The sequence below is a fragment of the Salvelinus fontinalis genome, chromosome 24 (assembly GCF_029448725.1).
Source record: "Salvelinus fontinalis isolate EN_2023a chromosome 24, ASM2944872v1, whole genome shotgun sequence".
NCBI classification, from domain to species: Eukaryota; Metazoa; Chordata; class Actinopteri; order Salmoniformes; family Salmonidae; genus Salvelinus; species Salvelinus fontinalis.
The window spans coordinates 13,697,774-13,724,917 of record NC_074688.1 but is presented as its reverse complement, the minus strand read 5'-3'; the positions used below and the strand labels follow the sequence as shown (position 1 = coordinate 13,724,917).

The window sequence follows — 27,144 nt, the reverse complement described above, 5'->3', positions numbered from 1 at the left end:
CTAACCATGTGTATTTGACCAATAACATTTGAGTTGATGATTTGATTTGATCCTGACCACAAAAATGTGTCTAAAATGAAATCCACAATAGCCTGACCCTGAGAAGTGGGATTTCCCCCAGGGTGGTTGGATTTAGGAGAGGTGGCATCTGCAGGCCATCCGTGTTTTATTCTGTTTATATGTCATTCATAATATAGGTTATTTAACACATTTTGCATTAATAGTGATTGACAATCCACCACACTTTGAGGAAACGTGCAAAAACGTCAAACAAGGTCAAATAATTACAAAACGGACACTTTATTTTACAAATTAATCTGTTTGTTTATTTTCTTCATATATTGATTTTTTTCTCATTTAGACAATGACTCAAAATGTCAATAACAATGGCTATAATGTGATAGAAGACAACAAAAAATGAGATCCAATATACAGCATATAGACATTAAATACATATTGAAACAAACACCAAAAAGGAGAATGTAAAACAACAAAATAAACATTTGAGTAAAAAAAATAAGGTACAAGTCAGGGAAAAGCATTGGTGTTTCAGCTGAAGTTCCCGCTCAATGTCTAAAAGTGACACACAATCATTAAAACCTTCTATCCAAAAATCATTGCTCGTCTTTCGTCATCAGAGAATAGCCAGTCAATCAATCACACTTTACATCCAAGGGAAGGGGATAGTAGTAAAAGTATGTCACGTCTAGAAAAGAACTACGGTGACGGCATTCTGAGTAGAATGACAGTTTAAGGTATGGCAGTGTAAAAAGTGCTGATTCTCCCATACTGAGGGAATGAAGATCATCCCAACCCCACATTCATTGTGCTGGAGTACAGTATAGCATCATTATCAGAATCCACCTGCAATCTCTAGTCATATGTTCAAGACACAAGAACCAGTCTATCCAGGGCTATACATGAATTCTCCACAAGTCTTTCCTCCTTTCGCAAAATAAATTCATGTAAACGACAAGTAGAGTGATGTTCAATGTAAGGATGTTGAGGATGCCTAGACCTGTTTCTCTATCAGTGTGTGTGTGTGTAGATCCTTGAAACCAAGAGACCCAAACAGACAAAGAGCAGTCAGTAGCAATGAGCCATTCTACATTGCGGGACAGGGACCTACTGGACAGGGCTTACAAGAGGAGAGACGAAGACCACCCAAGGTAAGTAACTTTGACTGAATATAAAAATAACCGATTCTTGCAGTTCCAATGTCATTCTTCTATGAATAAAAAAAAAACGACTGGGAATACATTCTATGCTAACATGCAGAACTAGCAAGTGGTGCACTGTCTATGTTATATTTCAGTGCAGGCCATTCAGAATAATAGCATTGAGATCCTGATAAGAGGACTAAGGTGCATATGTGCCATTCAGTTCTCACTTATTTCATTGATGAAGCTTTTGGGGATTCTAGCATTGTCTCTCAGTTCCATCGCCAGTATGTGAAGGATCTCTTGGGTGGGTGGTGTTTGGGTGAGACTGCAGTGGAGAAACAGGTCTGTCAGTGCAACAGTTCAGGACAGTGGTTTGAACATGGATGGATCAACGTGACGGGTCATGATGAGAGAGGGTGGGGCACCAACTTGCCGTATCCACGTCTCAAATCATCAGCACATAGAGAGGCAATCGGCTGGTTACATGGCTGTCTTTGGACGTGCTTCTGTGAGTGACTGAGGGAAAAGCAGGTGTCCCGTCCAGTCTAAATACTGCATCGGCGGACGTAGAGCTACATCAATCAAGTTGTCACGCTCTCTCTCCGGTGTCGGTTACCTGCAACAGATCATTCAAGAACATAGCGTCCTATCATGACCTGCCTGCCCGCCCACCTGGGTCCCACGGTCACGACAGCTGCAAGAATGTGGATTTAGAATCAGATATCATATTCAAGCATCTCTGTCTCCCTTTCTGATTCGAAAAGTGAATCAAGGTTCAAGTTGGAATTCAATAATTCAAGTCATTTGTCGCTACAAAGTGAGTCTTTGTAGGTGAAACCATAGCTAGATTGATAGATAGATGAACTAGTCTATGTTCCTGTCATTGAGAAGCACCTTTGTAATAAACATTGCATTATATCAATCCACATTCTTGCATTGTGTGTGTGTGTGTGTATATGTATGTGGTTGGACAACAGTGTTTGTTCATAGGGTTATGTGTTGCCGGAAAAAGTAGATGTCTGCTCAGCAACTCAGAGAAGTACTTATTGCTACAGCGAATCAGAATTGAAATGCATCAATGTAATTCAGGTAGTGTAGAACAGTACCAGGTATAAGTCCATAGTAACCACAGTTCACCTTAAACTACACATCTCTCTATCTAAAACCCTATCTCGTCAAGCCATTTGTACTCAATCACATCTGTCTTGAAGCAGAACAAAAGCTTGAAGGGTATGTCAGTATCATATTGCAGGTAAAATACAGTTGATAAAACTATTACTTTTTGAAAAACAGATCTGACACCAAACAAAAATCTGTTCATCGTCAATAAAAAGAAAACACAAAGTCAATAAGAAATTCATTCTGCACTACAAAGAGGACTGCCAATACAAGACCAGTTAGTGTATCCGGTGAGAGTGATATAGGCCCATGCATTGGAGCTTGATAACCAAGTCTACACTCTTAGAAAACAGATTATCATTCTAGAACCTAAAAGGGTTATTCTGCTGTCCAAAAAGGTTCTACCTGGAACAAAAAAAGGTTCTACCTGGAACCAAAAAGGGTTCTACCTGGAACCAAAAAGGGTTCTCTTATGGGGACAGCCGAAGAAGCCTTTTGGAACCCTTTTTTCTAAGAGTGTAGCTGTGCTGTACCCTATGTTGTTGTGGCATATTATAACTGGTAAGAGGTTTGTTTCAACCGGTGCCATGCTTTTGTTTGAAGCACAGTCACTAGCACAGTCACATAGTATTCCCTAGAAGTAAAACGCTGGCCTGCATACTGCACACTGGAAACCCATTGGCCTAATCACTTACTCAAATGGGCTCAAAGGACAGCTATCGACGCAGGCTTTTATCTAGAGTGCTGATGTTACAAAAACAACAAGCCTTTGCTTTCTTGTCTCCCTAGAGCTGTTGGAACAGTCTTGAAACGACAGCTTCTCTGTGGCTTTAACAACAAAACTAGAAGACTGAGTCACAAGGTTTGGTCTTTGAGACACTGGAAGGAACACTCGCTAGATGAGAAGGTTACGTCGACTAGCTTCTGAAGGTTGCATGAGGTTCCATTCTTACCAATTCATTTACAATGATGACTATCCCCAACATTACGGGCAACGTTACAGAACCTAATGGGAACGTTATGGCGGTATGAACTCTTAGCACCATTTAGAGTACTGAAACGTCTATACAACCTGTTTTCGCTTATACTTCTAGTTCAAACCACTTGCGACGATAGAGAGGCATTGACGTGTAACAACCACGGAGAAAAATACAGACCTATCGCCAATAACGCTCCAACAACGCTCCAATAACGCTCCAATAACATCCTAATCATAAAACCAATTCTCAGGGTGTGAAGTAGAGGACCTCCAGGGCAGTATGAGACTAACTTGGATCAGAATTAGAAAGTGAGGCGATGTCGTTACTGGCATCATTGAAAACACATGTAAAAACACTGGTGGTGGGGTATTATAATTGTGAGGAGCACGTCATCTTATCTGGTTCAAGTCACCACATCCAGCACTGGAGGACTTTGACATGGCGTTGAACGCTTGCTTCCTCTCTGGTTCTTTTTGCTGGGCGTCACGGAGAACCAGTGTCCTCTTTTTGCACTGACAGGCAGGCAAGAGTGAGCATGGCATCGTTGACAAAAAATGAAATGAAAAAAACAACAGAGAACTGAAACAAAGAGGAGACTGGGAGGGAGGAGAACGCCGTGGAGAACCTCCTCCCTCTTCTCTCCTTTCTCCTCAGTTCCCAGACCAGCGGCTGTCCTTTCCCATTCCAGTTGTGAGCTGATGAACAATGTCCGTTTAGTGGTGTGTCCCTGGAAAAGGAACCGTGCGTGTGTGTGTTGAAGAGGTTTCACAACATGTGTGTTGTTGCGTTTCTTTCACAGTGTACATAGTCGATGATGTGTTGGGGAGTGTAAAAGTGTGTGTGTGTGTGTGTGTGTGTGTGTTTATCTTAGTAGTTCTCTGAGATTTGTGATCATATACTGTATGTGTGTGTATATGTGTATGTGTCGAGTGCTTGTGTGTATGTGTTCGTATGTGTGTCTTTGCGTGTGTGTGTGTGTGTGTGTGTGAGAGAGTATCGTCTGAGTGCAAGTGCAGACGGTTAGAGGGACCGGAGTTGGTGGGTGAGATTGCGATTCATCATACAGTTCAGTCACACCTGTGACCTCTCCCCTCCTCACTCTCTCCGTTCCTCCTTCTCTTTGTTGAAAAAAAAATAATCCCCGTCCGTCAGTCTGTCTCTCTAGACGAAGGCCTCGTGCGTGCTGCCGTTGTTGATCTGGACGTAGATCTTGGGGTCCTCCTCGCGCTCCTGCTTCTGGCGTTGGAGCTGGCGACTGTAGCAGAGCAGGTAGAGAGGCAGGCAGAAGCCCAGCACCGTCAGCCCCAGCAGGCCCACGTTGACCTGTGCACAACCAAACACAGGAAGTGACATCATCAGTCAGAAGAAAGGCGCGAACGGCTCTGCTGTTTTCACATCGGGGCAGCAGTGTGTGCTATGACATGTACTCTGGGCAGATTACTTTAGAACAAGGTGGCTGCTACACATCACTCGTATACAGTAGCCTTTGCAGCATTATGCTCATAGCACATAAGTGTACTTGGGTCTTCAGCATTAGTGAGCAATAGGTGTCCTGTAGTTTGTGTAAGCTCTGGGAAGGGTGAAAGGTCATTGCTCTCTTACCCATAGGGGGTCTCCCTTCAGGGGGCCCATCATGGCCATGAAGAGGGGCTGCTGCAGCAGGGCAAACAGGGCGCTGATGAGGGACTGCATGCCTGTCAGACTGCCAAACTGAGACGACGGGTACCTAAGGAGGACAAACAGCATGAGGCGCTTGGGTGGAGGGGACTGTGCACACGCACGCACACACACACACGCCGGAGACACTTACACAGCAGCATACAACCCTCCAACCGCAGAGTGGATGAATCCTCTCACAATGGTGTGCAGAATAAACGATAGAATCTGAGGACAGAGAAGAAAAGAGAAATAGTTCAACATGATGTGTTCTAGAATCTACAGGCATGCATGTTGCCCTGTCCCTCCATCCTAAAATGGAGTCCATGTTTAATAAATAATGACTGGACAGAAATGTTCCCAGAACTGGGTTGGAAATAACTTGCATAACTTGTAATGGCACTTCTGTCCGCCAGGGGACACTGTTGCATTAAATAACGGCTCAGCTGCAATAACATGTGAGTCACTCGCCCTCTTTCTTTCTCTGCACCAAGATCACTCCCTTTGGGTCTAGGTGAGCTTTACAAAACACTGGGATACACGCAGTGAAATGTGTGCTTCTCCACCGCACCTAGAGGAGAGAGAGAGAGACGGAGGAGAGGAAACAGAGGGACGAGTTACCTGGAGAGGGAGGCTGGGGACGAGGCAGGTGACCCCGAAGCCTATCAGTAGCAGGTTGGTGAAGATGAAGGCCCGGGTGGCGTTGGTAATCTTCTGGATCTGTCTGTCCCGACGCTTGGGCTGGGTGAGATCTCTATCAGAGGGGACATCACATGTTACACACAGACTTATACTCTCTGGTTATACAGATTACAGTCTTGTGGATACGGTCTTGTGGATGCTAGGGGCGTATGTGGGAGGCAGGGCACAGGCTCTTTTGGAGTGTGTGTGCATGAGTGAGCATGTGCGTGCGAGCTTGGGCGCGTTCGAGCGTGCGAAACTCACCTTGTGCCCGGCTTCGCGTTCTCATCCTCGCACTCTTTGAGCTTCCAGTCCATGATGTACCCGATCACCGGCGCGGTCATCAGACACAGCAGCTGCAGCACTCCGAAAATGGAGGTGTACACACTCACTGTGAACGGCAGCAGAGACAGAGACATGTTATTCCCCAGGAACACTGCCTCCAAAGCTTACACGCCATCAAAGTAGCATGGTGTTCACAGCAAAATGGACAGAGTTGCAGTTTAGGTTATGATTCATGAGGTAGGCCAGAGTCTTGAGTCAAAGTGAATCAGTGTCAGAGGCAGAGAGGGGAATAGATGGGCTGTGCTCATCTAATCTAGCCTGAAGTCTTACCTACTTCCATCTTCTCCTCTGCAGAGGCAGTAAGAAGTCAGTGTGACAGGAAGAAGAGGAAGAGAGACAGACCAAGAAGAATTAGCCGAAGCAATTCAGAGACTGAAATAAGGGCAGTGTGAAACAACTCCAGGGTGAGCGAGATTACAAAGGAGGTTACAAGATTGCAAGAATGACAAAATAGCAATTATGTGACGAGTCGTGAAGTAAACTACTAGATTAACACTACAAAGGATTGATAGCTGTTCATGTCCGTGTTCCAGGCACATTTTCAAGGCGCACACACACCTGTGCTGAAGTCTCTGTCGGACAGCGACTCCAGGATGTTGTTCATGGCTCCCATGTAGAAGATAAGTCTCAGCTGGGTGACACACATGGTGATCAGGCTGAGCATAAAGATAGGACTCAGGACACTCTTCATGAAGGACTGGGCTGTGGACACACAGGAGGAGAGACAGATCAACAACAGAACACGGAGGGTGACACACAGGATTCTAATATTTCGCAGTGAGGTTTCACTGTGTGTACTGTACAGGATGGGCCTTCTTTTCATTTGCTCCACATGCTGTGACGGAAAACTACCAGGGCAAGCTGCTTCACCTCAGAATCAACATGGAGGGAGGGAAATAGGGAAGCTCGAAGTCTAAATAGTCCACGGGTCCCTGGGTGGCAAGGTAACATGTGGGGGCCCGCGCTGTAAGCAAAGGGGCCTGGGGCCATGGTCCGTTAATCATCTACTGATCTCAAAGCTGTAAAAGCTGCGGCAGGGCAGTGGAAAAGTCTTAATGGTCACGCCACAGATGTGTCCAGCGTTTATTACCCAGTGCTGCAGGTATCTCTCTGGAGACTGGACCATAGTTGACATACCGGCTGGACAAGGGGCTTAGAGGCTGGTACATGAGAGCAGGTGGTTCTAACAGTCTGTCTCTGTCTATAACACTGGGTCTCCCCTGTGTCCTGGACCCATAATATGTACTATTCACAAAGTGTCTCAGAGTAGGATCTGGGATCAGTTTGGTCTTGCAGATCGTAATGAATAAGAGGGGGGGATCTGATCCTACATTCTTGACTGGCACACTACAGTATGTGACCACAGCAGGATCAACAGTCGTCATGACACAAAACAGTCTCGTAACGGGTTGGTTGGTATAAGAACCAATCCACAAAAAGAAGTCCCATCCTTTCAACCAAATAGATCACCACCATCACATATATCAGAATGATGAGTGGGCAAACAGACAGACAGACAGACAGAGAGAGAGAGAGAGAGAGAGAAAGGGAGAGAGAGGGGCCCCTTGAAAACCTCCTGATACATGGAACTTGTCCAGCAGGGTTACAGAACCGCGGGCATCCATCCTGTGTGTATAATGACGCCCCCCAGAACCCTTACTGACTGCTACCTGCCCTCTGGCCCCTCTGGCCCGCCCCACCACCGCCACTTGAGCAGCACTTCTTGGAATGCGGTCCGAAACGATTGCACGGTCCGTTTGGTACCAAAGAGAGCCTGCAGAGAACCACAGGGCGCCCCGCTGGGAGTTTGTGACCTGAGGGGGCGCGGAGGGGGCACAACAAGGAGGAGGGGGCACGTGGCTGATTTGAGGGTGTTTTGGAGGGTAGTGGCTGATTGCAGTGTACAAATCTGGGTTAAGGCAAAGTTCACAGCCAGTTGCGCATTTGCAGGATTTAATTTGGGAGAGGGAGGATGGCCTTGGTGACCTCAGAGCCAATGACAGCGCTCCCTCAGACAAGCTGGCAGCTGGGACCTAAACACTGGCTGGTGGGCGAGCCCACTCTGAAACCTCAACATTGCACTGTTGTAGTTAGAGCCCGTATTTACAAAGAGTTATAGAGTATGGAATGGAATCCATCATAGAGGAACAGTCGACCATATTCTAGATCTAAACCTGTGTCTAGGATCAGTTTAGCCGATTATATCATAAAAAATATGATTATATGAAAAAGTGGGGCATCTGACCCAAGATCAATACAAGCTACAGGCCCAGATCTAACATATGGTTGACTGTTTACCTCTGTTTACCCATAAAGCAGGGCTACAATGATCCATTGTATTGTTGTGTTGGATCTATTTTTCTCCTATCTAAATTCTACACCATGGCTGGAGCAGGATGTTGTGTTGGACAGTTTTTGTGGGTCTTTTAACATCAGACAGGTTTCTGGCAGACGTGTCCTTTGTTGTGTCCAAATGAGGTGTAACAATGAAACTGGCAAGCTGGCTTTTGGCTTCATGGAGTATGGATATGTGGAGGTACAGAGCTTGAAACCCATGATGGCAAATCCATTTTGAGAATGAACCCCATCACACTCACAATGTGCACAGAAAATGCAGTCATTATTTATTTTCCTACTCTCCATCTGAAAGACATCAAATGCATCATGTTTTCTAGTCTGGGATGGACAGATGTGGCCTGGCCAGACACTTACATTCCTCCTGGGACTTGCACTGGACCTCCAGGTCAACGGTGGAGAGACACAGCTTGTTGCCCTCCTGTTGGGCCAGCTCCGTGGGGTTTTGCTTCATGCTGTTCCCCACGCTGAGTCGTCTCCCCACCGTGGTCACCTGGCGGTAGAACTGCTTTCCAGTGATCTTATGGTCAAAGCCCAGCCAGCTGAACTTGATCTTCACACTGAGGGATGGAGGGAGACAGAGAGACAGAGAGACAGAGAGGGAGAAAGGGAGCAGGGGAAGAGGCCAAAACAGAGGAAAGGATGAGACTAAATCCAGCTGTATGAGAGCAAAGCCAGTTGAGCTCCTCACCTCATTAGCTTTCCTGTACACAGGGCCTCAAGCCCTCGCCATGCTGCAGAGGAAAGTGTGCTGGGGGATGTAGTGTACTGAGCTCCAAGGAGAATGGAGACTATAGAAGGCCTTAATATTCCAACTCCAGCTTAAGTAGATGAACCTCAAGTCCTAGTATTATCCCCTAAACCTGTTATTGTTGGCTAATATTAGGTTAGAACTAATGCTATACTGTAACTAATAATATGTTATATCACATAATTGGTGATATAAGTAGCAAATACTAGTAATACTGAACTAACATTAGGTTACAGGAATGTCTGGCTATTTTTAGGTTACCAGGAATGAAAGTATGCTGTAAAACTAATAATAACTAAGAAAGCGAACTCATTTTATGTTGGGGAGTGTGATGTTGGGGAGTGTGATGTTGAGGAGTGTGATGTTGAGGAGTGTGATGTTGAGGAGTGTGATGTTGAGGAGTGTGATGTTGAGGAGTGTGATGTTGAGGAGTGTGATGTTGGGGAGTGTGATGTTGGGGAGTGTGATGTTGAGGAGTGTGATGTTGGGGAGTGTGATGTTGGGGAGTGTGATGTTGGGGAGTGTGATGTTGGGGAGTGTGATGTTGAGGAGTGTGATGTTGAGGAGTGTGATGTTGAGGAGTGTGATGTTGAGGAGTGTGATGTTGAGGAGTGTGATGTTGAGGAGTGTGATGTTGAGGAGTGTGATGTTGAGGAGTGTCTTACGTGTAGTCCATATCCTCAGGTCCAGGGAAGGGCTCCAGGGGCCAGTTGAAGAAGCAGTTGATGAAGACGAGGCCAGCGCAGGCAGCCCACACCAGCAGGATGGTGATGAAGGTGGCTCCTAGGTCATAGATCACCTGACGAGAGAGGAAGCAGGGACCAACAACCACAACATTAGCCTCTGTGTCCGACCTTCACACTGCCATGAGGGAATAGGAAAGTAGAGTCAAACAGGTAGCCCTGATAGTAGAAAGCATAGTTCGCCTTGATAGCTAACCTCCATAATGGTGTGCATGCATAATGATGTGCATGAGTGCGTAGACTAGCTAAGTAGATGTGTGTGTAAATTACCTTGATCCCAGGGAAGGTGACAGCGGAGGATGCATACGATCCAATCATGAGAGCGATGAAGGTGGAACGAAGGTCACCAAACATATTGGGAAGCTGAGGAGAGAACACAAGAAAGAGACAGGACATAAGATTGGGCCACACTTGAATCAGACCAATGCAGTCACGTGCATAAAGACTCTTGTGTAAAAACACGTGCATAAAGACTCTTGTGTAAAAACGCATGAATAGCCATAGAGACGCTCAGTCACCGTTTTTCCAAAAATGGAAGGCATGACATCATATTAGGAAATTGTAAATATGTTTTTGGGAGGTTGTTGACAGAGAATGAGTGATGTGGGTGGAGTCTTGGTGATGCTTTCCCCACACTATTTATGACAGAGTGAGAGAAAGTCCAGAGCAGCTTGCATATGTAGCCCTCTTCTTGAGCTTAAAGCACAGGCTGTTCTCAACTCCTAACTGTAAACAACTGTCCTTGAGAGGAGAAGGAGGGAGCGAGGGGGAGGGGAGGAAAGGAAGGAGGTAGAGGGAGACAGAGTAAGAAAAATACAATTTGAAATAACAACATATCTCCACTGTGTGTGCACTTGAATCTCCCATGACAGAGTCGGGGAAGGGGAGGGAGAACAAAAACACCACTGATAGAAACACCAGCACAACAACTCCTGAACAGAGCTGTTTCATGGCATATTTGTTGAACTGGGTCATAGTTCAACAGTTCTCCAAGAACTCCCCCGGAACAAATCTCTCCATCCGTCCATCCACCCTCACCACAGGTTCCCTACTTGTCCGAGCCATGGAGGAAATCTCTCACCTCGTGCCGTGGCCTCCCCAGACGGCATTACCCTTGACCACTAATTTGAACAAAGGTTAACGGCAGAATCAAAACGGCCCACATGACAGCTACACTAATAATCACATTCCAGTACTCCTGGAGAAGTGAAATGAGCTGGGACCATCTCTATTATGACACTTACAGTAGGAGTGAGTAAAGCTCTACTGCAACTCAGCACTGGTGCCTCGTTGTCAGGACAAGAAGAGGTGTGTGTGTGTGTGTGTGTGTTTTGTTTCACTATCCTTGTGGGGACCAGAAGTGGGGACATTTCTCCAGTCCCCACAAGGAAGAAGGGTATTTTAGGTTTATGTGTTAGGGGTTAGGTTTAGGGGTTTGGGGGTTTGGGGTTAAGGTTAGGTTACGGGTAAGGTTTAGGGGTTAGGGAAAATAGGATTTTGAATGGGAATCAATTGTTTGGTCTACACAAGGTTAGTAAAACTAACGTGTGTGTGTGTGTGTGTGTGTGTGTGTGTGTGTCAGGCTGGCAGATAGAAGAGAGAAACACTGGTCTTATGCAAGGCTACCTCTCCACCATAACTCCTAGCACTCTACCAACCTCCCACTTAGCACAGCTTCAATCAGCAGTGTTGGCTGTGGCATTGCCCTGGAATAAACTTATATGGAATATGCTGAATAATGTGCTTGATCATCATCAGGGATGTGATTTCCATTGCTCTGCTCTCCTCAGTTCCCCTATCTGTCACCACCAGACCGTCAGTGTGTCATCAGACTATCACATGACCTCACTGAGTCAGTTACAGACAGACAGACAGACAGACAGACAGACAGACAGACAGACAGACAGACAGACAGACACAGACAGACAGACAGACAGACAGACAGACAGACAGACAGAGCCAGCCCAAAACAGTTACTAACCTATGTCCCAGTCACCCTTTGTCTGTCTGTTCTGCTAATATTTTTGTGTACCAGGTTTGGATGTATTGGAACGAGTTCACCTGCCTTTGATCAAATTAAGGACATGCAGGGGAAAGGGAAAAATAATGAATTGTCAACAGAAAGTAGAGCCTAAAACATCAACCGCATCTGAAGGTCCAAACCAGCTCCCAGCTTAAATGCTGCACTTACTGTAGGTGCCTCATTAGTTTTAGTGGTCTGAAGTCAGTTTGACTTAGAGTTACTGTGGTGGTTCCCAAAACAAACCACCACGGGCAAGTTTCTCGTTCACGTGCAGAAATCAAACCACATAATTATGTTGTTTAACTATGACATAATAAGAAGGATATCCAACTGTCAATGTAATGAAGGAGGTAGATTTACAGCTTGTGAGAACAGGCAGGTTCAGGTTGGGAAACAGGATCTGTGTCACTTAGTTCAAGCCCAGGGGTGCTACATTGTAGAACATTCAGATAGAAATACTTTCTAGGATGTAGAATAAGGAAATCACGTCAGCACTAATAATGACATCTCTCTCTGCAACGTTGAACAATGTTTGCCTACTGACCCTGATAGCGGTGCAGCCATGAGTTTCCTAATCTACCTGGCCACAGTACCAGTGCTCCAATTTCGGGAACACTTCCTGAATTCTACTCCATCAGACATGACTAAATACAGTGTTCAGAGGCAGAAACGACAACCCAGGGCTGGTTAATGATTGGCCAACTCTTTTCTCTCTAGGCCAATCTCAGTTAACCTGAGACATTACCTGTTCCTGTTTCATGAGTACTGTCTCTGGCTGCATGCCAAATGGTACCTTGTTCCCTACATAGTGTACTACTTTTGACCAAGTCCCTATGGACCCTGGTCAAAAGTAGTGCACAGTATAGGGAATGGGGTGCCATTTAGGGCACAGACCCATCTCTGTTAGCTATGCTGGAGCCAGGAGGAAAAGGCAGGGTCAATACAAATGGTGGACTGTCTGCATTCACCTACCAATCTCTATTTGGCTCCATTTTGGGATCTGAACAGTCATGGAGATAAGTCTGTTTGTAGAGTGTTGGACTATGAACAATGTCTAACTCTATAGGATGTACTGGAAGCTAAACAAGGTTGCTCTGTAATTCCATTCCTTTACTTTTAGATGTGTGTATTGTTGTCAATTGTTAGATATTGTTGCACTGTTGGAGCTAGGAACACAAGCATTTCGCTACACCCGCAATAACATCTGCTAAACATGTGTATGTGACCAATAACATTTGATTTGTTGTGGGGGATCAACAACATGATGGGCAATCCAGTAGTCTTTAACCGATACAGGCTGATAACTGTGGCTCTATACACTGCGGTCAGTGCCGTGTTTGTGCCCTGAGCAGATAACAAACTGTCTGCAATGCACTTTCAGACACTCACAGCGGTGAAACTCGGCTACGTGCTAGTAGATATCACTTGAGAAAATTGAGAAAATCCCTATCTGAAATGCTGAGTGACGTTTGCAGACAGTAAAGAATGCCTGTGGTAAGCAGTTTTCTAAAGCCATTTAAGGACGCAGTCCTATCCTAATCTAAGTAAATACTACACATTCTACACTTTGCATATCAAAATGTTGCTTACAAGGGGAGGTGCATGCGTGTCTCAAATACGTGCACTGCAGTTCTACTTGGAAAACAAACCCATTGCGTCTGGGTTCATCTGATTATTTTGTGTGACGGCAGCAATGATTGTTATCTTTAGTGCAGCAGACGGGGAAAAAAGTGGGAGAGAAAAGAGGAGAGTGGAAGAGTGGAATAACGGAAAGCCTTTGAGGCACAAAGGCCAGAGAGAACAGACAAGGAGGAAATGGACGGAAGGGGGGAAACAGAGAAGTGAAAGAGAGAAGAGGGACTGCTGTTGCGTAAAAGCTGTACTGCTTACTGGGCTGGTTCTCAGCAGCCAAAGGGAACCAGTACAAACCGGTCCAATCCTGACAGGACAGAACTCCATCATAAAATGAGTCAACATGCTGTGTCCCTGACGACCACACGCAGGCAACACCGGCCTGAATATCTCCATCTCTGTGCCATCACTCTACCACTCTTTCTCCCTCTGTCGTCAACACTTTGTTTTGCAGTACTGGCCTTGTGAATCCCTATCCACTCCTACAGGACATTAAACCTACAGCCGAGTGTACAGTGAAAGCAAAAACAACAGCATGTGCAGCAGTTGACTGCCTCTACGACCCATCCATGTCCTTTAATAAGGAAATCAACATGATCCTGCGATCAGTACTCCACAGTCGAATAGTGTCATCAAGCACCAGTTAGCAAGTCAACATCTGATGCTAGGACATTTTACAGGCAGGGGGGGTGTCGGTGTTCGTGGTGGCGACCCTGTCTGAGTAGAGAAGAGCTATTGTTAGTCTAGCATGGTCCAAGATCTGTTTGTGCTTTCCTGGCAAGAGAACGACATATGTAAATGTGGGACTAGCACAAACAGATCTGGGCCCGGGCTATCATTAGTCCACCTCAGCATTCATCTCTCTACCCCTTCCATCGTTCTCTTTCCAAGTGCCAGGAAGCAGTAAATAAACATCTAGGTTTATCGAGCCAGACTGAAACTTAATTCCCCCCAAGGACCTAATGACACAAATCCCGGAGAGGGATTGGGACCAATGAAGAAGTCCTAAAATAGAAAGGATTAGTGTTTCATGCAAAACATGACTCAGAGATAATAGAATCATCTTAACACGTGCCGCAATGTACAAGAGGAGGAGCGCTGCGTGTGTATGCATGTGCGTGTGTGCGTGGGAAGAGTGCAGAGAGAGGGGCTGGGGGGGAAGGTCTGGTTGAGAGAGAGCGATGGATAGAGGAAGGTTAGGAGAGATATCTGCAGTGGTGATTACTAATACTATGGCTGACTGAGGGAGAGACTGAGTTCAAAGCTATTAAAGAGAAGAGAGAGGGAGGGAAGGAGAAGAGAGAGGGAGAGACAGACAGCTGCTGGTAACCGGAGAAGGGCTGCGGGCAGACAGTGATCGGCTAGGCACTTTACTGATAGAAAACAGAGGTGTGTAGAGGAGAGCTCTCTTTTGCAGCCTTGGGTTCTCCTCCACTTGTTTACTGCAGCTGTACTGCCTGGGACACAGAGTGCTGAGTGTGCAATCATAGGAAGAGAGAGTGAGGGAGGGAAGGAGGGAGGGAGGGGGTAAGCTGCTAAACCACCCCCTTCAGCAAATTAGAAGAACCAGGAAGAAGAGAACACATTGAAACAAAGAAAAAAGGTGATGGAGTAGGGGTATCGCGGCGCATAGCTTTCCTTTCGTGTAAACCTACAATCCAGATGACTTTGAAACACAGAATAAACCTAAACATAATCATATCAACTGTCTGTGGGGGACAAACTCAATGACTTCAGACTGATTGAATGAGATACAATGTATCCATTTCGTCTTTTGTGGGGGAAAAAAGGGTACATTTGAATAAAAAAAAGTTTACAAAATCTTCTGTGAAAACCTTTGACCCCTATACCCGGGAGGAGAAGAAGAACGTTCAGAAGAAAAAAGGTCCCGCTGTACAAGAACAACATGAACCCAGACCAGCAGTGTAAAACACACTGTTAGTCAGAGCAAGGAATTACCGCAGTGAGGTTACTGCAACAGAACAGCTGAAACAACGCCAGAGGCCAGTTCTTTGGCACTCACACAAGCACAAACACACACACAACTAAACAGCCATAGCAGGACAGGCTGAGACATGCTGGCGTGGGGAATGAATGAAACCAGAGAAAATTAATACAACACCTACAGTATGGGAGTGGGAGTGGGAGTTGGGGGGCAGAAGAAATCGGCTGGGCAGCTTCTGGGTGTAGTGGTAGTGTGTGTGTGCCAGCCAGACAGACAAACAGACCCCTGCAGTGGGGGGTGGTGGGGAGGCCAGGGGCAGGAAACTGCCAGGGAGGGGTTGAACGAACCCCAGCAGCGCTAAGTGTGACTGCCTTCCTACTTCCTGTTTGTCAGCTCAGCATACCGTGTCTCTTTTCTCGCAAAATGATTGTGCGTGTGTCATTGTCTGTGTTTTATCTACGCAGATAAACAATGAAACAAGGAAATCACGTTATCTGTAAACACCATTGTGTCAGTGAAAACCCGGCCGGTCCTAAGGCAAGATCAATCAGAACATTTAGTCTAGCTGCCTGTGAACCCTGGCGGTCTGGGACACCCAATCAAAGGGCTGCGTCCCTGTCAGGATCATGAATAAGTAATGAGGAGGTGTCTTTTTTAGGCTCTCAGCTGGACCAGAGCACGGTTGAATAATTGATTTCCAAGGCAGGGTCTGTCTCTCTCCTTTTCCTTCTGCACATGGCCTCCCTGTGATGCAGCACTTTCTCCATGCTGATGACACCCCCATGGGAGGGTTTATGACATGTCCCGCCCACCCCTCTCTCTTCGCTCCCCTCTCCACGTCTCTCTCCTCACTCCTCTCTCTGCTCCCCTGTCTCCCTACTCCACCCTGCACCCTAGCACTCTCCCCTCCGCCACTGTCCCCATCCCCACCTCTCTCTGCTCACTCCCCTCTCTCCCCTCCCCAGCCTCTCCCTGCAGTACAGGTGAAGACACCACTTACCGTGAGGGAAGTAAAGGTCATGCACATTCCTCCGAACCCGTTCAGTGCCAGAGCAAAGAATATGAGGATGGACAGATCTGTACAGGGAAAACACATGTGTTAAGTAGACGGGGTGGAACAGACATACATACTGTACTAGAATAGAACGTTGAGTAAATAAAGAAAGAATGAAGAAATATACATACTCCTGGGGTCGCTCGATCCATAAGCGATCAGGACACATGAGAAGGCAAAGCAGGTACTGAAATAACAGAACAGGTTGAATATGAGGAAGGCTTTTCATACAAAGACAGACCCAAGTCAGAAACAGAACATAAAAACATCTGCAGCAGGAAGTTGCGGCCACTAAAAGTATTAAACCCTGTACCGAGGTTTTTGTGACAATCTCAATAAAACTTTAGAGTGCCGTGTTTGCATGTGCATTGCGGCAATTATTCTGCCAATACCGCCACCCCACTTCTGACACCAGTAAAGCGAATTTGGGGTCCAGCCCCTGCCGGGACTCAAACCTGGGTACAGAGACTGTCACCCCAACACCTTAGCTTAAATTATAGTGGCCGCAACTGTACATACCACCAACTGTACATACCACCTTGTCTCTGTTCTCTTACCTGCCGAGCAGCCGGAGCTTGCGGGGGCCATACTTGTCCATGACAATGCCCAGGGGCAGGGTGATGGCACTGAGGAGGAAGGAGCCCACAGTGAAGGCCAAGTTCAGCATCTCATCCTGGTCCTTACAGATGGGCCAGCCGTTCATCTGGAGGTACTCCTCCTCCACCACGGGGCTCTGGGTGATCCCCTCTTCATCCCCAACCAGGACTGGCTCAGACTGGTTTTGACTCGTGCTGTTACCTGGAGGCACAAGAGAACTTTATGGAACCTTCAACTTCATGATCCCAGAGGGAAAAAAATATTTAGCATCATACATAGACGGTATCAAAACATACATTAAAAAGAGATTCCTGGTGTTTTGGTAGAGAAATGAATCATGATCAGACTATCAACACGGGATTGGAAAAGACAGTCGTGCTAATTTGATCAGAAGACCCACAGACGAAACAATCACTCTAAAGTTCCTTCCAAAACTTCACATTCTAGCTTGATTAGATAGAATGTGCCTATTCGGAGAATGTTATGGACCATCTGAATGATGAAAACATTCTGAGAGTGCAGATTGAATATACGTTTGTTTGGGGTTGGATTTCAACATTTCTTTGGTAAGTGTTCTGAGAAACATCCACCCTCACTTGAGGCCATTGATTTCAGAGGAAACATCTTGAAAAGTCATCCATCCACCTCAAAGGCACGCCTATATTTGTGTTTCATTTGTGTCTCGTGTGTCTCTTCCTGAGACAGTGAAAGCCATGGACAGGCCAGGAAGACAGAAAAAGCTCAGTGAAAGATACTGTAAGAAACTGCTGGGATCAACAAGCTTCAAAAAATAGCTGGAAGACACTGGGTCTACTCTGAATCCCCATGCAAGGCAGCTCCATGGCAACCCAACCACCTTAGCACCCCCAAACGTTCCCAAAGTGAATCCCCAAGAGGATAGAGACAGAGCACTCCAATCATCAGTCGTTTATGTCCATCTTTCATACTTCATAGCACTGTTTGTTAAAAAGGACTGGAGACCAGTGACTTGGTTATGAGGCTTGTTGTTGAGGAGAGAGAGAGAGAACTGTAGACAATACCCTAGTCTCCATGAGTTTAACTCAGACAAAACAGATAAAACTAAAGACTATGATGACAGCCTTGACAGTGACAAGTCTCGTAAAAGAATATGTTTAGTGGCCTCTGGGAGCTAGTAAGGCATTGAGTAAGGGCCTGGGGGAGGATAGGATGCAAGACAAACTGTTATTTTTTCTGTGTTTTTTTTTTTCAGGTGATGTGACTTTGGACAACCTCTCCAAAAACCTTCGGTAACAAGATGTTTTTCATGCAGTCTTGAAAAGCAGGTTGTTGTTTTCTTGAGAGTGAGGCTGTGAGTAGACATGGCTGTATTATATAATATGTAGGTTAAAGGTCATGGTCGATGGTAGTTAACACATAGGTTAGCAGAAGGCCAACGGCAGCTGGGCCTGCCTGGCTGGGGGGCTCTTACTGCTGAATAATCCAGACAATGTAAGCCTGTGCTGCTGCTGAGTCAATAAGGGAAGAGCCCTGAGCGATGCAGAGCACAAACACTATGTTAGCGCAACAAAGACCTCATAACGCCTTCAAACAAAACACTGTTCCCTTCTCTGCTCTGAGGGTTTACATCGTGATTCTAATGACTCGCAAAACATCCAGTTTCATTGAAATCACATGACACAAAAACGATTGTGACGTTATTGCTCTGATACTACAGTTCACCTAGTCTAAAATATTTGAATAAAACTTTTTCCGCATTTACCGAGCTAGGGCCTGCAGCTATCTTCCTTGTAATTTAGTCTAAATTAGAACATTCAGACTCTAAGGCCATGCTCTAACAAGATTATTACATCGCCAACATAATAAGAACATAATGTGATATTTGTCATCTTTAACCTGATCATCCATCAGGGGGAAATGGATGTGTTTCTTACTCATGTCAAAAAACAAACATTGCTTTGTGTAATAATCAACTAATCAATCTTCAACTAATCTATCTATCATTCGATCTGCCCATAGATGCTGTGTCAATCTCAATACGCCTGACCCGATCACTTATCAGTGATACATGTAAATGACTGACAGAATCAAGCGGAAAGATAAATGTCTGCATTTCCTCACATTGACTCATCGGAGGAAGCCAGAGATAACCAACTGACAGTATTTTCCATCATCATCATCGGCATTTAAAGCTCTATCTATTTCAAAGCAGTGAGCAGACAGAAGATTCATCAACTCCAGATAATGTCCTCTCTGTCCTCCCAAACACCGCAAACATCCCACTGTTACTGAGCGCTAATAACACTGAGACAACACTGATTCAAATAGTTGGCTAATAAGAGCTGGAAGGAAGCTAGCCTGGTGCCAGATTTAAAAAAGGAAACAAATATGTTATAATGTCACACACACCGGATAGGTGCAGTGAAATGTGTTGTTTTACAGGGTCAGCCATAGTAGCACGGCACCCCTGGAGCAAATTAGGGTTAAGTACCTTGTTCAAGGTCTGTTTTTGCTGTCTTGGCAACTCCTATGGTCAAGCCCAAACAAAAGTTGTCAAGACAGCACAAACAGATCTGTGACCAGGCTAGTTTAAGGAAGCCGGTAAGGCTGAGTTCTGTCAGGTAAGTGCTTTGGGTCACAAGGTGGGTGAGGTGAGGGGTAAGCGGGGAGTCCTCTCTACTCTCTCAAGTCTGCTGAAATAAGTCTCATTCCACACTTCCACTCATTCCACACTGGCCCTGACACAGACACTCCAGCTATGTGCCCCTGCCATAGACTTGACCTTAAAGCAGAGGATGGGGGGGGGGGGGGGGTCAAAGACAGGGACACCATTTTCTAAATATTTTTTTTATTTCACCTTTATTTAACCAGGTAGGCTAGTTGAGAACAAGTTCTCATTTACAACTGCGACCTGGCCAAGATAAAGCAGAGCGATACAAACAACAACAGTTACACATGCAATAAACAAACATACAGTCAATAACACAATAGAAAAAAAGTCTATATACAATGTGTGCAAATTAGGTAAGATAAGGGAGGTAAGGAAATAAATAGGCTATAGTGGTGAAATAATTACAATTTAGCAATTAAACACTGGAGTGATAGATGTGCAAGTAGAGATACTGGGTGCAAAGGAGCAAAAAAAAAAATAATAACAGTATGGGGATGAGGTAGTTGGATGGGCTATTTACAGATGGGCTATGTACAGGTGCAGTGATCTGTGAGCTGCTCTGACAGCTGGTGCATAAAGTTAGTGAGTGAGATATGAGTCTCCAGCTTCAGTCATTTTTGCTATTCGTTCCAGTCATTGGCAGCAGAGAACTGGAAGAAAAGGCGGCCAAAGGAAGAATTGGATTTGGGGTGACCAGTGAAATATACCTGCTGGAGCGCGTGCTACGGGTGGGTGCTGCTATGGTGACCACTGAGCTGAAATAAAGCGGGGCTTTACCTAGCAAAGACTTATAGATGACCTGGAGCCAGTGGGTTTGGCGACGAATATGAAGCGAGGGCCAGCCAACGAGAGCATACAGGTCGCAGTGGTGGGTAGTATATGGGGCTTTGGTGACAAAACAGATGGCACTGTGATAGCAAATTAGATGCAGTCTGAGTATAGTGTTGGAGGCTATTTTGTAAATGACATCGCCGAAGACAAGGATCGGTAGGATAGTCAGTTTTACGAGGGTATGTTTGGCAGCATGAGTGAAGGATGCTTTGTTGCGAAATAGGAAGCCGATTCTAGATTTAATTTTGGATTGGAGATGCTTAATGTGAGTCTGGAAGGAGAGTTTACAGTCTAACCAGACACCTTGGTATTTGTAATTGTCCACGTATTCTAAGTCAGAACCGTCCAGAGTAGTGATGCTGGACAGGCAGGCAGGTGCTGGTAGCAATCGGTTGAAGAGCATGCTTTTAGATTTACTTACATTTAAGAGAAGTTGGAGGCCATGGAAGGAGAGTTGCATGGCATTGAAGCTCATCTGGAGGTTAGTTAACACAGTGTCCAAAGAAGGGACAAAAGTATACAGAATGGTGTCGTCTGCATAGAGGTGGATCAGAGAATCACCAGCAGCAAGAGTGACATCGTTGATGTATACAGAGAAAAGAGTTGACCCGAGAATTGAACCCTGTGGCACCCCCATAGAGACTGCCAGAGGTCTGGACAACAGGCTCTCCGATTTGACACACTGAACTCTGAGAAGTAGTTGGTGAACCAGGCGAGGCAGTCATTTGAGAAACCAAGGCTGTTGAGTCTGCCGATTAAAAATGTGGTGATTGACAGAGTCGAAAGCCTTGGCCAGGTCTATGAATACAGCTGCACAGTATTCTCTCTTATCGATGGAGGTTATGATATCGTTTAGGACCTTGACCATACATCACAAGGAAAGAGTTACGAAAAATTTGCTTTTCCAAGTTCCATTACAGAAAAATAAAGTTGTTCTATTCTATTCTATCAACTGGTATGCTTATTGGTACACTTAAAACCTAATGGGGTATTTGGTGGTAGTTGTATTATTACTGACACTGGATGCTTCATACGAAGAATAAAAACAAGAGGCTTGATATTTCCTGTGCAATATGTTCTGTCCACGTTGTCAGTGAACCATTCCTTAGCTAAACTGAGTGTAAACCGAACTAAGTTAACAGTACACACCTTACAGTGTTAAACTAACAAACTCTACCAAGATAAATGCAATGGGGGCATGGTGACAGGCTAGTTTATGTGACGAAACACAAGAGCTGCCGGATAGAGAGAGGCGAAGGGACTGAGAGTCAACAGTGTTGCATGTAGGAGGAATGCGAGCCTCACACTTCACAGTGTCGGGCCTAACCACACACTTTTCCGTTTGCAGACCAAAACAGAAGCAGCCCATTGTCCAATCTCAGATCCTTTAAATGGAACCAACGATATGGGGACTAAGGTCACCATGACACCAAACACATGAAGGATTCTCAATCTGTTTAACAGATGCATTCATATTTTAAAACATACGAGAAGAAAAGGATGAAAGAGTGTCGAGACTGACCTGATTTGCATAAATGAAAGGGCCTATTCACATGTTAAATGCTGCCTGGCAAATAGAAGGCACTGTGGCAGATGATCAGAGGACTCTTGAGTCGATCACAGGCCATGATCTGTCAATATTATCATGTCATCTAGTCCATCACAGGCCATGTTTTAATGACATTAGGTTACGACCTACCTAATGATGATGTGCTTTATTTGTCCTGTCATCTCAAGGTCTCAGTGATGACATATATTTCTCTCTCTCCCTATCTCTCCCTCCCTCTCCCTCATGCCCACTGCCTCCCTAAGTATCGATGTGTTTGAAAGATGAAAGGAGGACAGATGAGTCATAGACTATGAGAACAGAGGAGAGAGAGAGACAAAAAGAGAGAGAGAGACAGAGACAGAGACAGAGACAGAGACAGAGACAGAGACAGAGACAGAGACAGAGAGAGAGAGAGAGGAGAAAGATCCAAGTCACCGGTTCGCTGTAGCATTTGGATGCGAATAAACCAACAAAACAAAGGATACCCTTATGAGCACACAGAAATGTACCTGGTACTTTCACCCCAGATCCCGCACCCACCACCCCCTGGTTTCATCCATCAGGCTTGTTAAAGAGGCTGACTATTGACGTGTTCTTTTTTCTCAAAGCTCAACTTTGGCGGGGATGAAAACAACGCAATAGTCTTGGCCAATGATCTAGTAAAACCCCCTCACACACTTTCAACACAAAAAAAAAACGCACCCATACAGCCTGGCTAAAGGCCATTCACTCTCCTTTATGGCAACATCATCAAGAAAACTGTACAACAACCCCAATTCAGGTAATCATCTGCAGAAGATGTTCTGGGCCTGTACTCATAAAGCATTTCAGAGTAGTGTGCTAATCTAGGTGCTGATCTAGGATACAACAAGTGTAGACTTTACTGTGAAATGCTTACTTACAAGCCCTTAACCAACAGTGCAGTTCAAGAAGAAGAAAATATTTACCAAGTAGACTAAAATAAAAAGTAATAATAAAAGTAACAAAATAAGAATAAGAATAACGAGGCTATATACAGAGGGCACCGGTACCGAGTCAGTGTGCGGGGGTACAGGCTAGTTGAGGTAATCTGTACATGTAGGTGGGGGCGAAGTGACTATGCATAGGTAACAAACAGACAGCGAGTGTACAAAGGGGGGGGGGGGGGGGGGTGTCAATGTAAATTGTCCGGTGGCGATTTTATGAATTGTTCAGCAGTCTTATGGCTTGGGGGTAGAAGATGTGAGGAGCCTAGACTTGGCGCTCCGGTACCGCTTGCTGTGCGGTAGCAGAGAAAACAGTCTATAACTTGGGTGACTGGAGTCTCTGACAATTTTATGGGCTTTCCTCTGACATCGCCTATTATATAGGTCCTGGGTGGCAGGAAGCTTGGCCCCAGTGATGTACTGGGCCGTTCGCACTACCTTCTGTAGCGCCTTACGGTCAGATGCCGAGCAGTCACCATACCAGGCGGTGATGCAACCAGTCAGGATACTCTCGATGGTGCAGCTGTAGAACCTTTTGTGGATCTGGGGACCCATGCCAAATCTTTTCAGTCTCCTGAGGGGGAAAATGTTTTGTCGGGCCCTCTTCACGAATGTCTTGGTATGTTTGGACCATGATAGTTCATTGGTGATGTGGACACCAAGAAACTCTTGACCCGCTCCACTACAGCCCCGCCGATGTTAATGGGTTAATAGGCCCGCCTTTTCTTTCAGCACTCCTACTCTGTGACTCTTTGTGAATGTGGCCTTGATTTCGTTTGCATTGACCCTCATGGGGGAACTGATCGTGTCAAATGTAAGTGGAAACTCGTACAATTCGTCTGCTCAATGTGATTGGATTAGAAACGCCCATCACTTCATCCCACCCTCGCCCACAGAATATCCATTTGCTCTGAACATTCTATCACACCATTCTATTGTAACCCCTAATGAAAGAACTTGGTATTGGTATTGTTCTAAATGGTATTGTTCTAAAGAGCACTATTGAAGTGTTGGACCGGTCCAACCAATGTGATTGAATTAAAACTACACAGACACATAAAGTCATCTTTGTCTCGCAGTAGTGAAATAGAAACACCTTTTGTTGCTGAATTAAATTAGTATAATAAGTAGGATTGCTTAAAACACACTTAATATTTGTCAGACCTTCCAAGCCCAAGTGATATCCATTCACGTGTCTCACTTGCTGAGTGAGACAGCAATAGTTGATATAGAAAAAATGTCAGAAAAACAAATGTTGCTAAATGTCACAATGAAACAAGCATTTAAACCAAGCATTCACTGAAGCAAAAAAAAAACGACCATAATTTTCATATGTACAATACTTGTGTAATAACACATATAATAATGGTATCCCTTTTTGGTGTTTCTTATTCATTGTAATAAAAACAGTCCACAACATACATTTTTGTTTATAGTGCATCATGCTACACAGCCTTACCAGGTTCTCTGCAGAGGTAGGAGTAGAAGCCTTCAGATTTGAGCATGATGAGCAGGGAGCCCCAGCCCAGCAGCACAGCAGAAAACAGCAGGTTCTCTATGACCGCAGTCACAGCCATCCACCAGCGCCTGGAGAAGGCTGTGGCCAGGGAGGGTGCCATCTTCACGGGGAGAAGAGGGGCACAACGGGGCACGTAGAACAAAGGAGGGCTGGTGGCCTGGAAGATAAGGTTGATACATGGTAAGGGCCAGGCTTAAGAGTGTGAAGAGACACATTTGGTAGTTGTTTGACATCAGTACAATACTAAACTGTGTATGAGTTGTTGAGGGATACTTCAGAGATAGCCTATACATAAGGGGATGTACCTACACAAGGATGCAAAACATGAATTTCCATTGCAAATAACAATACATTATGCTAATTATGGTATGTGTACAGTAGAAGACGAAGCTATCCGTCTTTAAGTCACTGGGCATCCCTTGTCTTTGTCCTCATAGGATAATCATTTTTCACTATTACAAAACAGCTGAGCTCTTACAGGAGCGTGACTGGACCACAAAACCCCTCCTACTAATGTACCAAAATCCCGCCATAGCTCCCTCTGATTGGCAGATAGTTTTCTGGACCTCTACCATTGGCTGCATATTAACAACGCTACCAAGAATGACTCCACGTGAGGGCAAGTTCCAGCCGGTTCGAACCAGTGCGGCGCGAGATTCTCAGCAACGACATCTCCTTTTTGTTCCCATCGCCATCTTCACCCGACGTAAATACATGCAAATGGCCTAATAATGTGACGTTATATATAATGAGGATACTTTGCCTCCACTATGCCTATGTATCACGAAATGTAGCCGGAAAAGTGTTTATATTTTTTCAAATTCATTCACAAATAATTGTATGACCAGCGATGAGCAACAAACCTTTTATTAAATAACACAAACCCACGCTGGCCAATTAACTATTAGACATGCATGGCATTTTATATTAGTCTATGAGGTATTCTTTTCTCCTGATTTCACTGTAACTTTATTTTCACTACATATTTGCTTATATATGTTAGTTATTTTATCGATATGTGTGAAGGTCAGGTCCTCAGTACTATGGAAAAAGTGTATTAAGCCTATATTTTCATTAGCCTTGTCCTTATGAGATTCTTAAACAATAACAGTATGGTGCGGAAATGAGCAGCTCTGTAAACTGGTCTGAACTGGACTGAAATCATCAGCGGTCTCAATGCGCCTCAGCCTCCTCCTGCACCACCACCCAATCTCTTTCGCATGAAGCTCAGCTGTTCAGTATCGTAAACACAGCACGCCGCGCATAGGAATAGTCTCACCATACGCACCAAAGCTGCAATTAGCCTACAGCTTCCATGCCGTTCCAAAAAATCTCAATGTCCTTTATTGGTGCTGTTTTGGTAGCAACGACATTTAATGGTTTCACTATTAACATGCAGAACAAGTCCACGCAATGTTAATGTTATTACTAAAAAGAGGAATACATGGACGCACAAGTAAGACAGTATTACCTAATATGGCTCTACTTCGTTGCAAAGCGCACATTTCTCTATGGAAATATATATGTTTTACTATTATATTATTCCATTCTAAACTCTTAAACTCAATCTGCAGAGAAGCAAATAAAATGATAACGTGACACTGAAAAAGTCGACATTTAAAATACATTTTATAAGTCCACTGCATGCTGTTATTTCCCTATAATAATTGTAACATTTCGAGGCGGTATATAGTCTACTCAAGCAAAACACCATAAACAAAAACATAATTGGGATGATCACCCCCTCTAAAACCATGTTGACTACACATCATGTAACAGTAAAGTTGCTATAGGGAAAACTAACACCACTGCAATCAACAATAAACACATCATGCGACAACATCAAATTAATTGTGTAATTGACTCATACTTTCCTTGATAGCCTATACACACACACTGTCATCTTAAGATAAGTTTCCATTGAAACATTGTTGCATGTTTTGTCTAGGATAATCAATCTACATAATTTCGTGGTCGGCTACGAAGATATGACAGAATAAAAACAATGTTGCTTTTCTACACACTCAGTGTAACATAGTTTATATCTTTTTTTTCAGTGATCAATTTTCAATCAAATCAAAGTAGAGAGTTTACAGATTCCTCCCCGTAGAATAACAGTAGCGCATCCCTAAAGTGCAGTACCATACCTGAGTGTCTGGAACCACGAACAAGGTCGCCTGCCTCTCCACTGACTGAACTCTGTCTTTGTCTTAAAATCTGTAGTTGTTATTCTCAAAAAACAAATAACATCTATATACTGTAGACGTTAGACTATACTCAATCTTTTGTTTCTTTGCATCAACATCTCTTCAACGCAGATTCCTGCTTTTATTTTCGCACCGAAAGCTGCACAAACAAGCCCGGGTCTCCATTGGCCAGGTCCTGAGCTAGAGACGAGCGCAAACCAATCAGAGAGCGCTTAAATGATTAAATTAAATAATTAATTGGTGACAACAGCCAGCGACTGTTTTGACACAAAAGACAGGGTGGGGTGGGGGGTTATTGTAAATACGATTAATTTAAATAGGGGGGGTTATGACAAATACGATTAACTTAAATAAGGACCGGTGCACTCATTGTTTTATT

General features: G+C 44.8%; 1 protein-coding gene across 2 annotated transcripts; it reads right to left on the bottom strand.

Annotated features, from left to right (window-relative positions):
• Window positions 1-281: 281 nt before the first annotated feature.
• On the bottom strand, window positions 282-26,938 carry LOC129821976 (large neutral amino acids transporter small subunit 4-like). 2 transcript variants are annotated; one of them, XM_055879768.1, is made up of 15 exons: window positions 26,706-26,938; window positions 24,499-24,715; window positions 17,005-17,245; window positions 16,579-16,634; window positions 16,394-16,470; window positions 10,064-10,156; window positions 9,716-9,849; window positions 8,657-8,859; window positions 6,503-6,646; window positions 6,215-6,232; window positions 5,864-5,990; window positions 5,540-5,672; window positions 5,073-5,146; window positions 4,865-4,988; window positions 282-4,585 (listed from the first exon to the last, which is right to left on the bottom strand). In XM_055879768.1, the coding sequence occupies exons 2-15, from the start codon at window positions 24,656-24,658 to the stop codon at window positions 4,424-4,426; spliced, it is 1,746 nt and encodes a 581-aa protein (XP_055735743.1). In that variant the 5' UTR covers window positions 24,659-24,715; window positions 26,706-26,938; the 3' UTR covers window positions 282-4,423. The 2 variants fall into 2 exon arrangements, with proteins under 2 accessions (XP_055735743.1, XP_055735744.1); XM_055879769.1 differs by lacking the exon at window positions 6,215-6,232.
• Window positions 26,939-27,144: the final 206 nt, after the last annotated feature.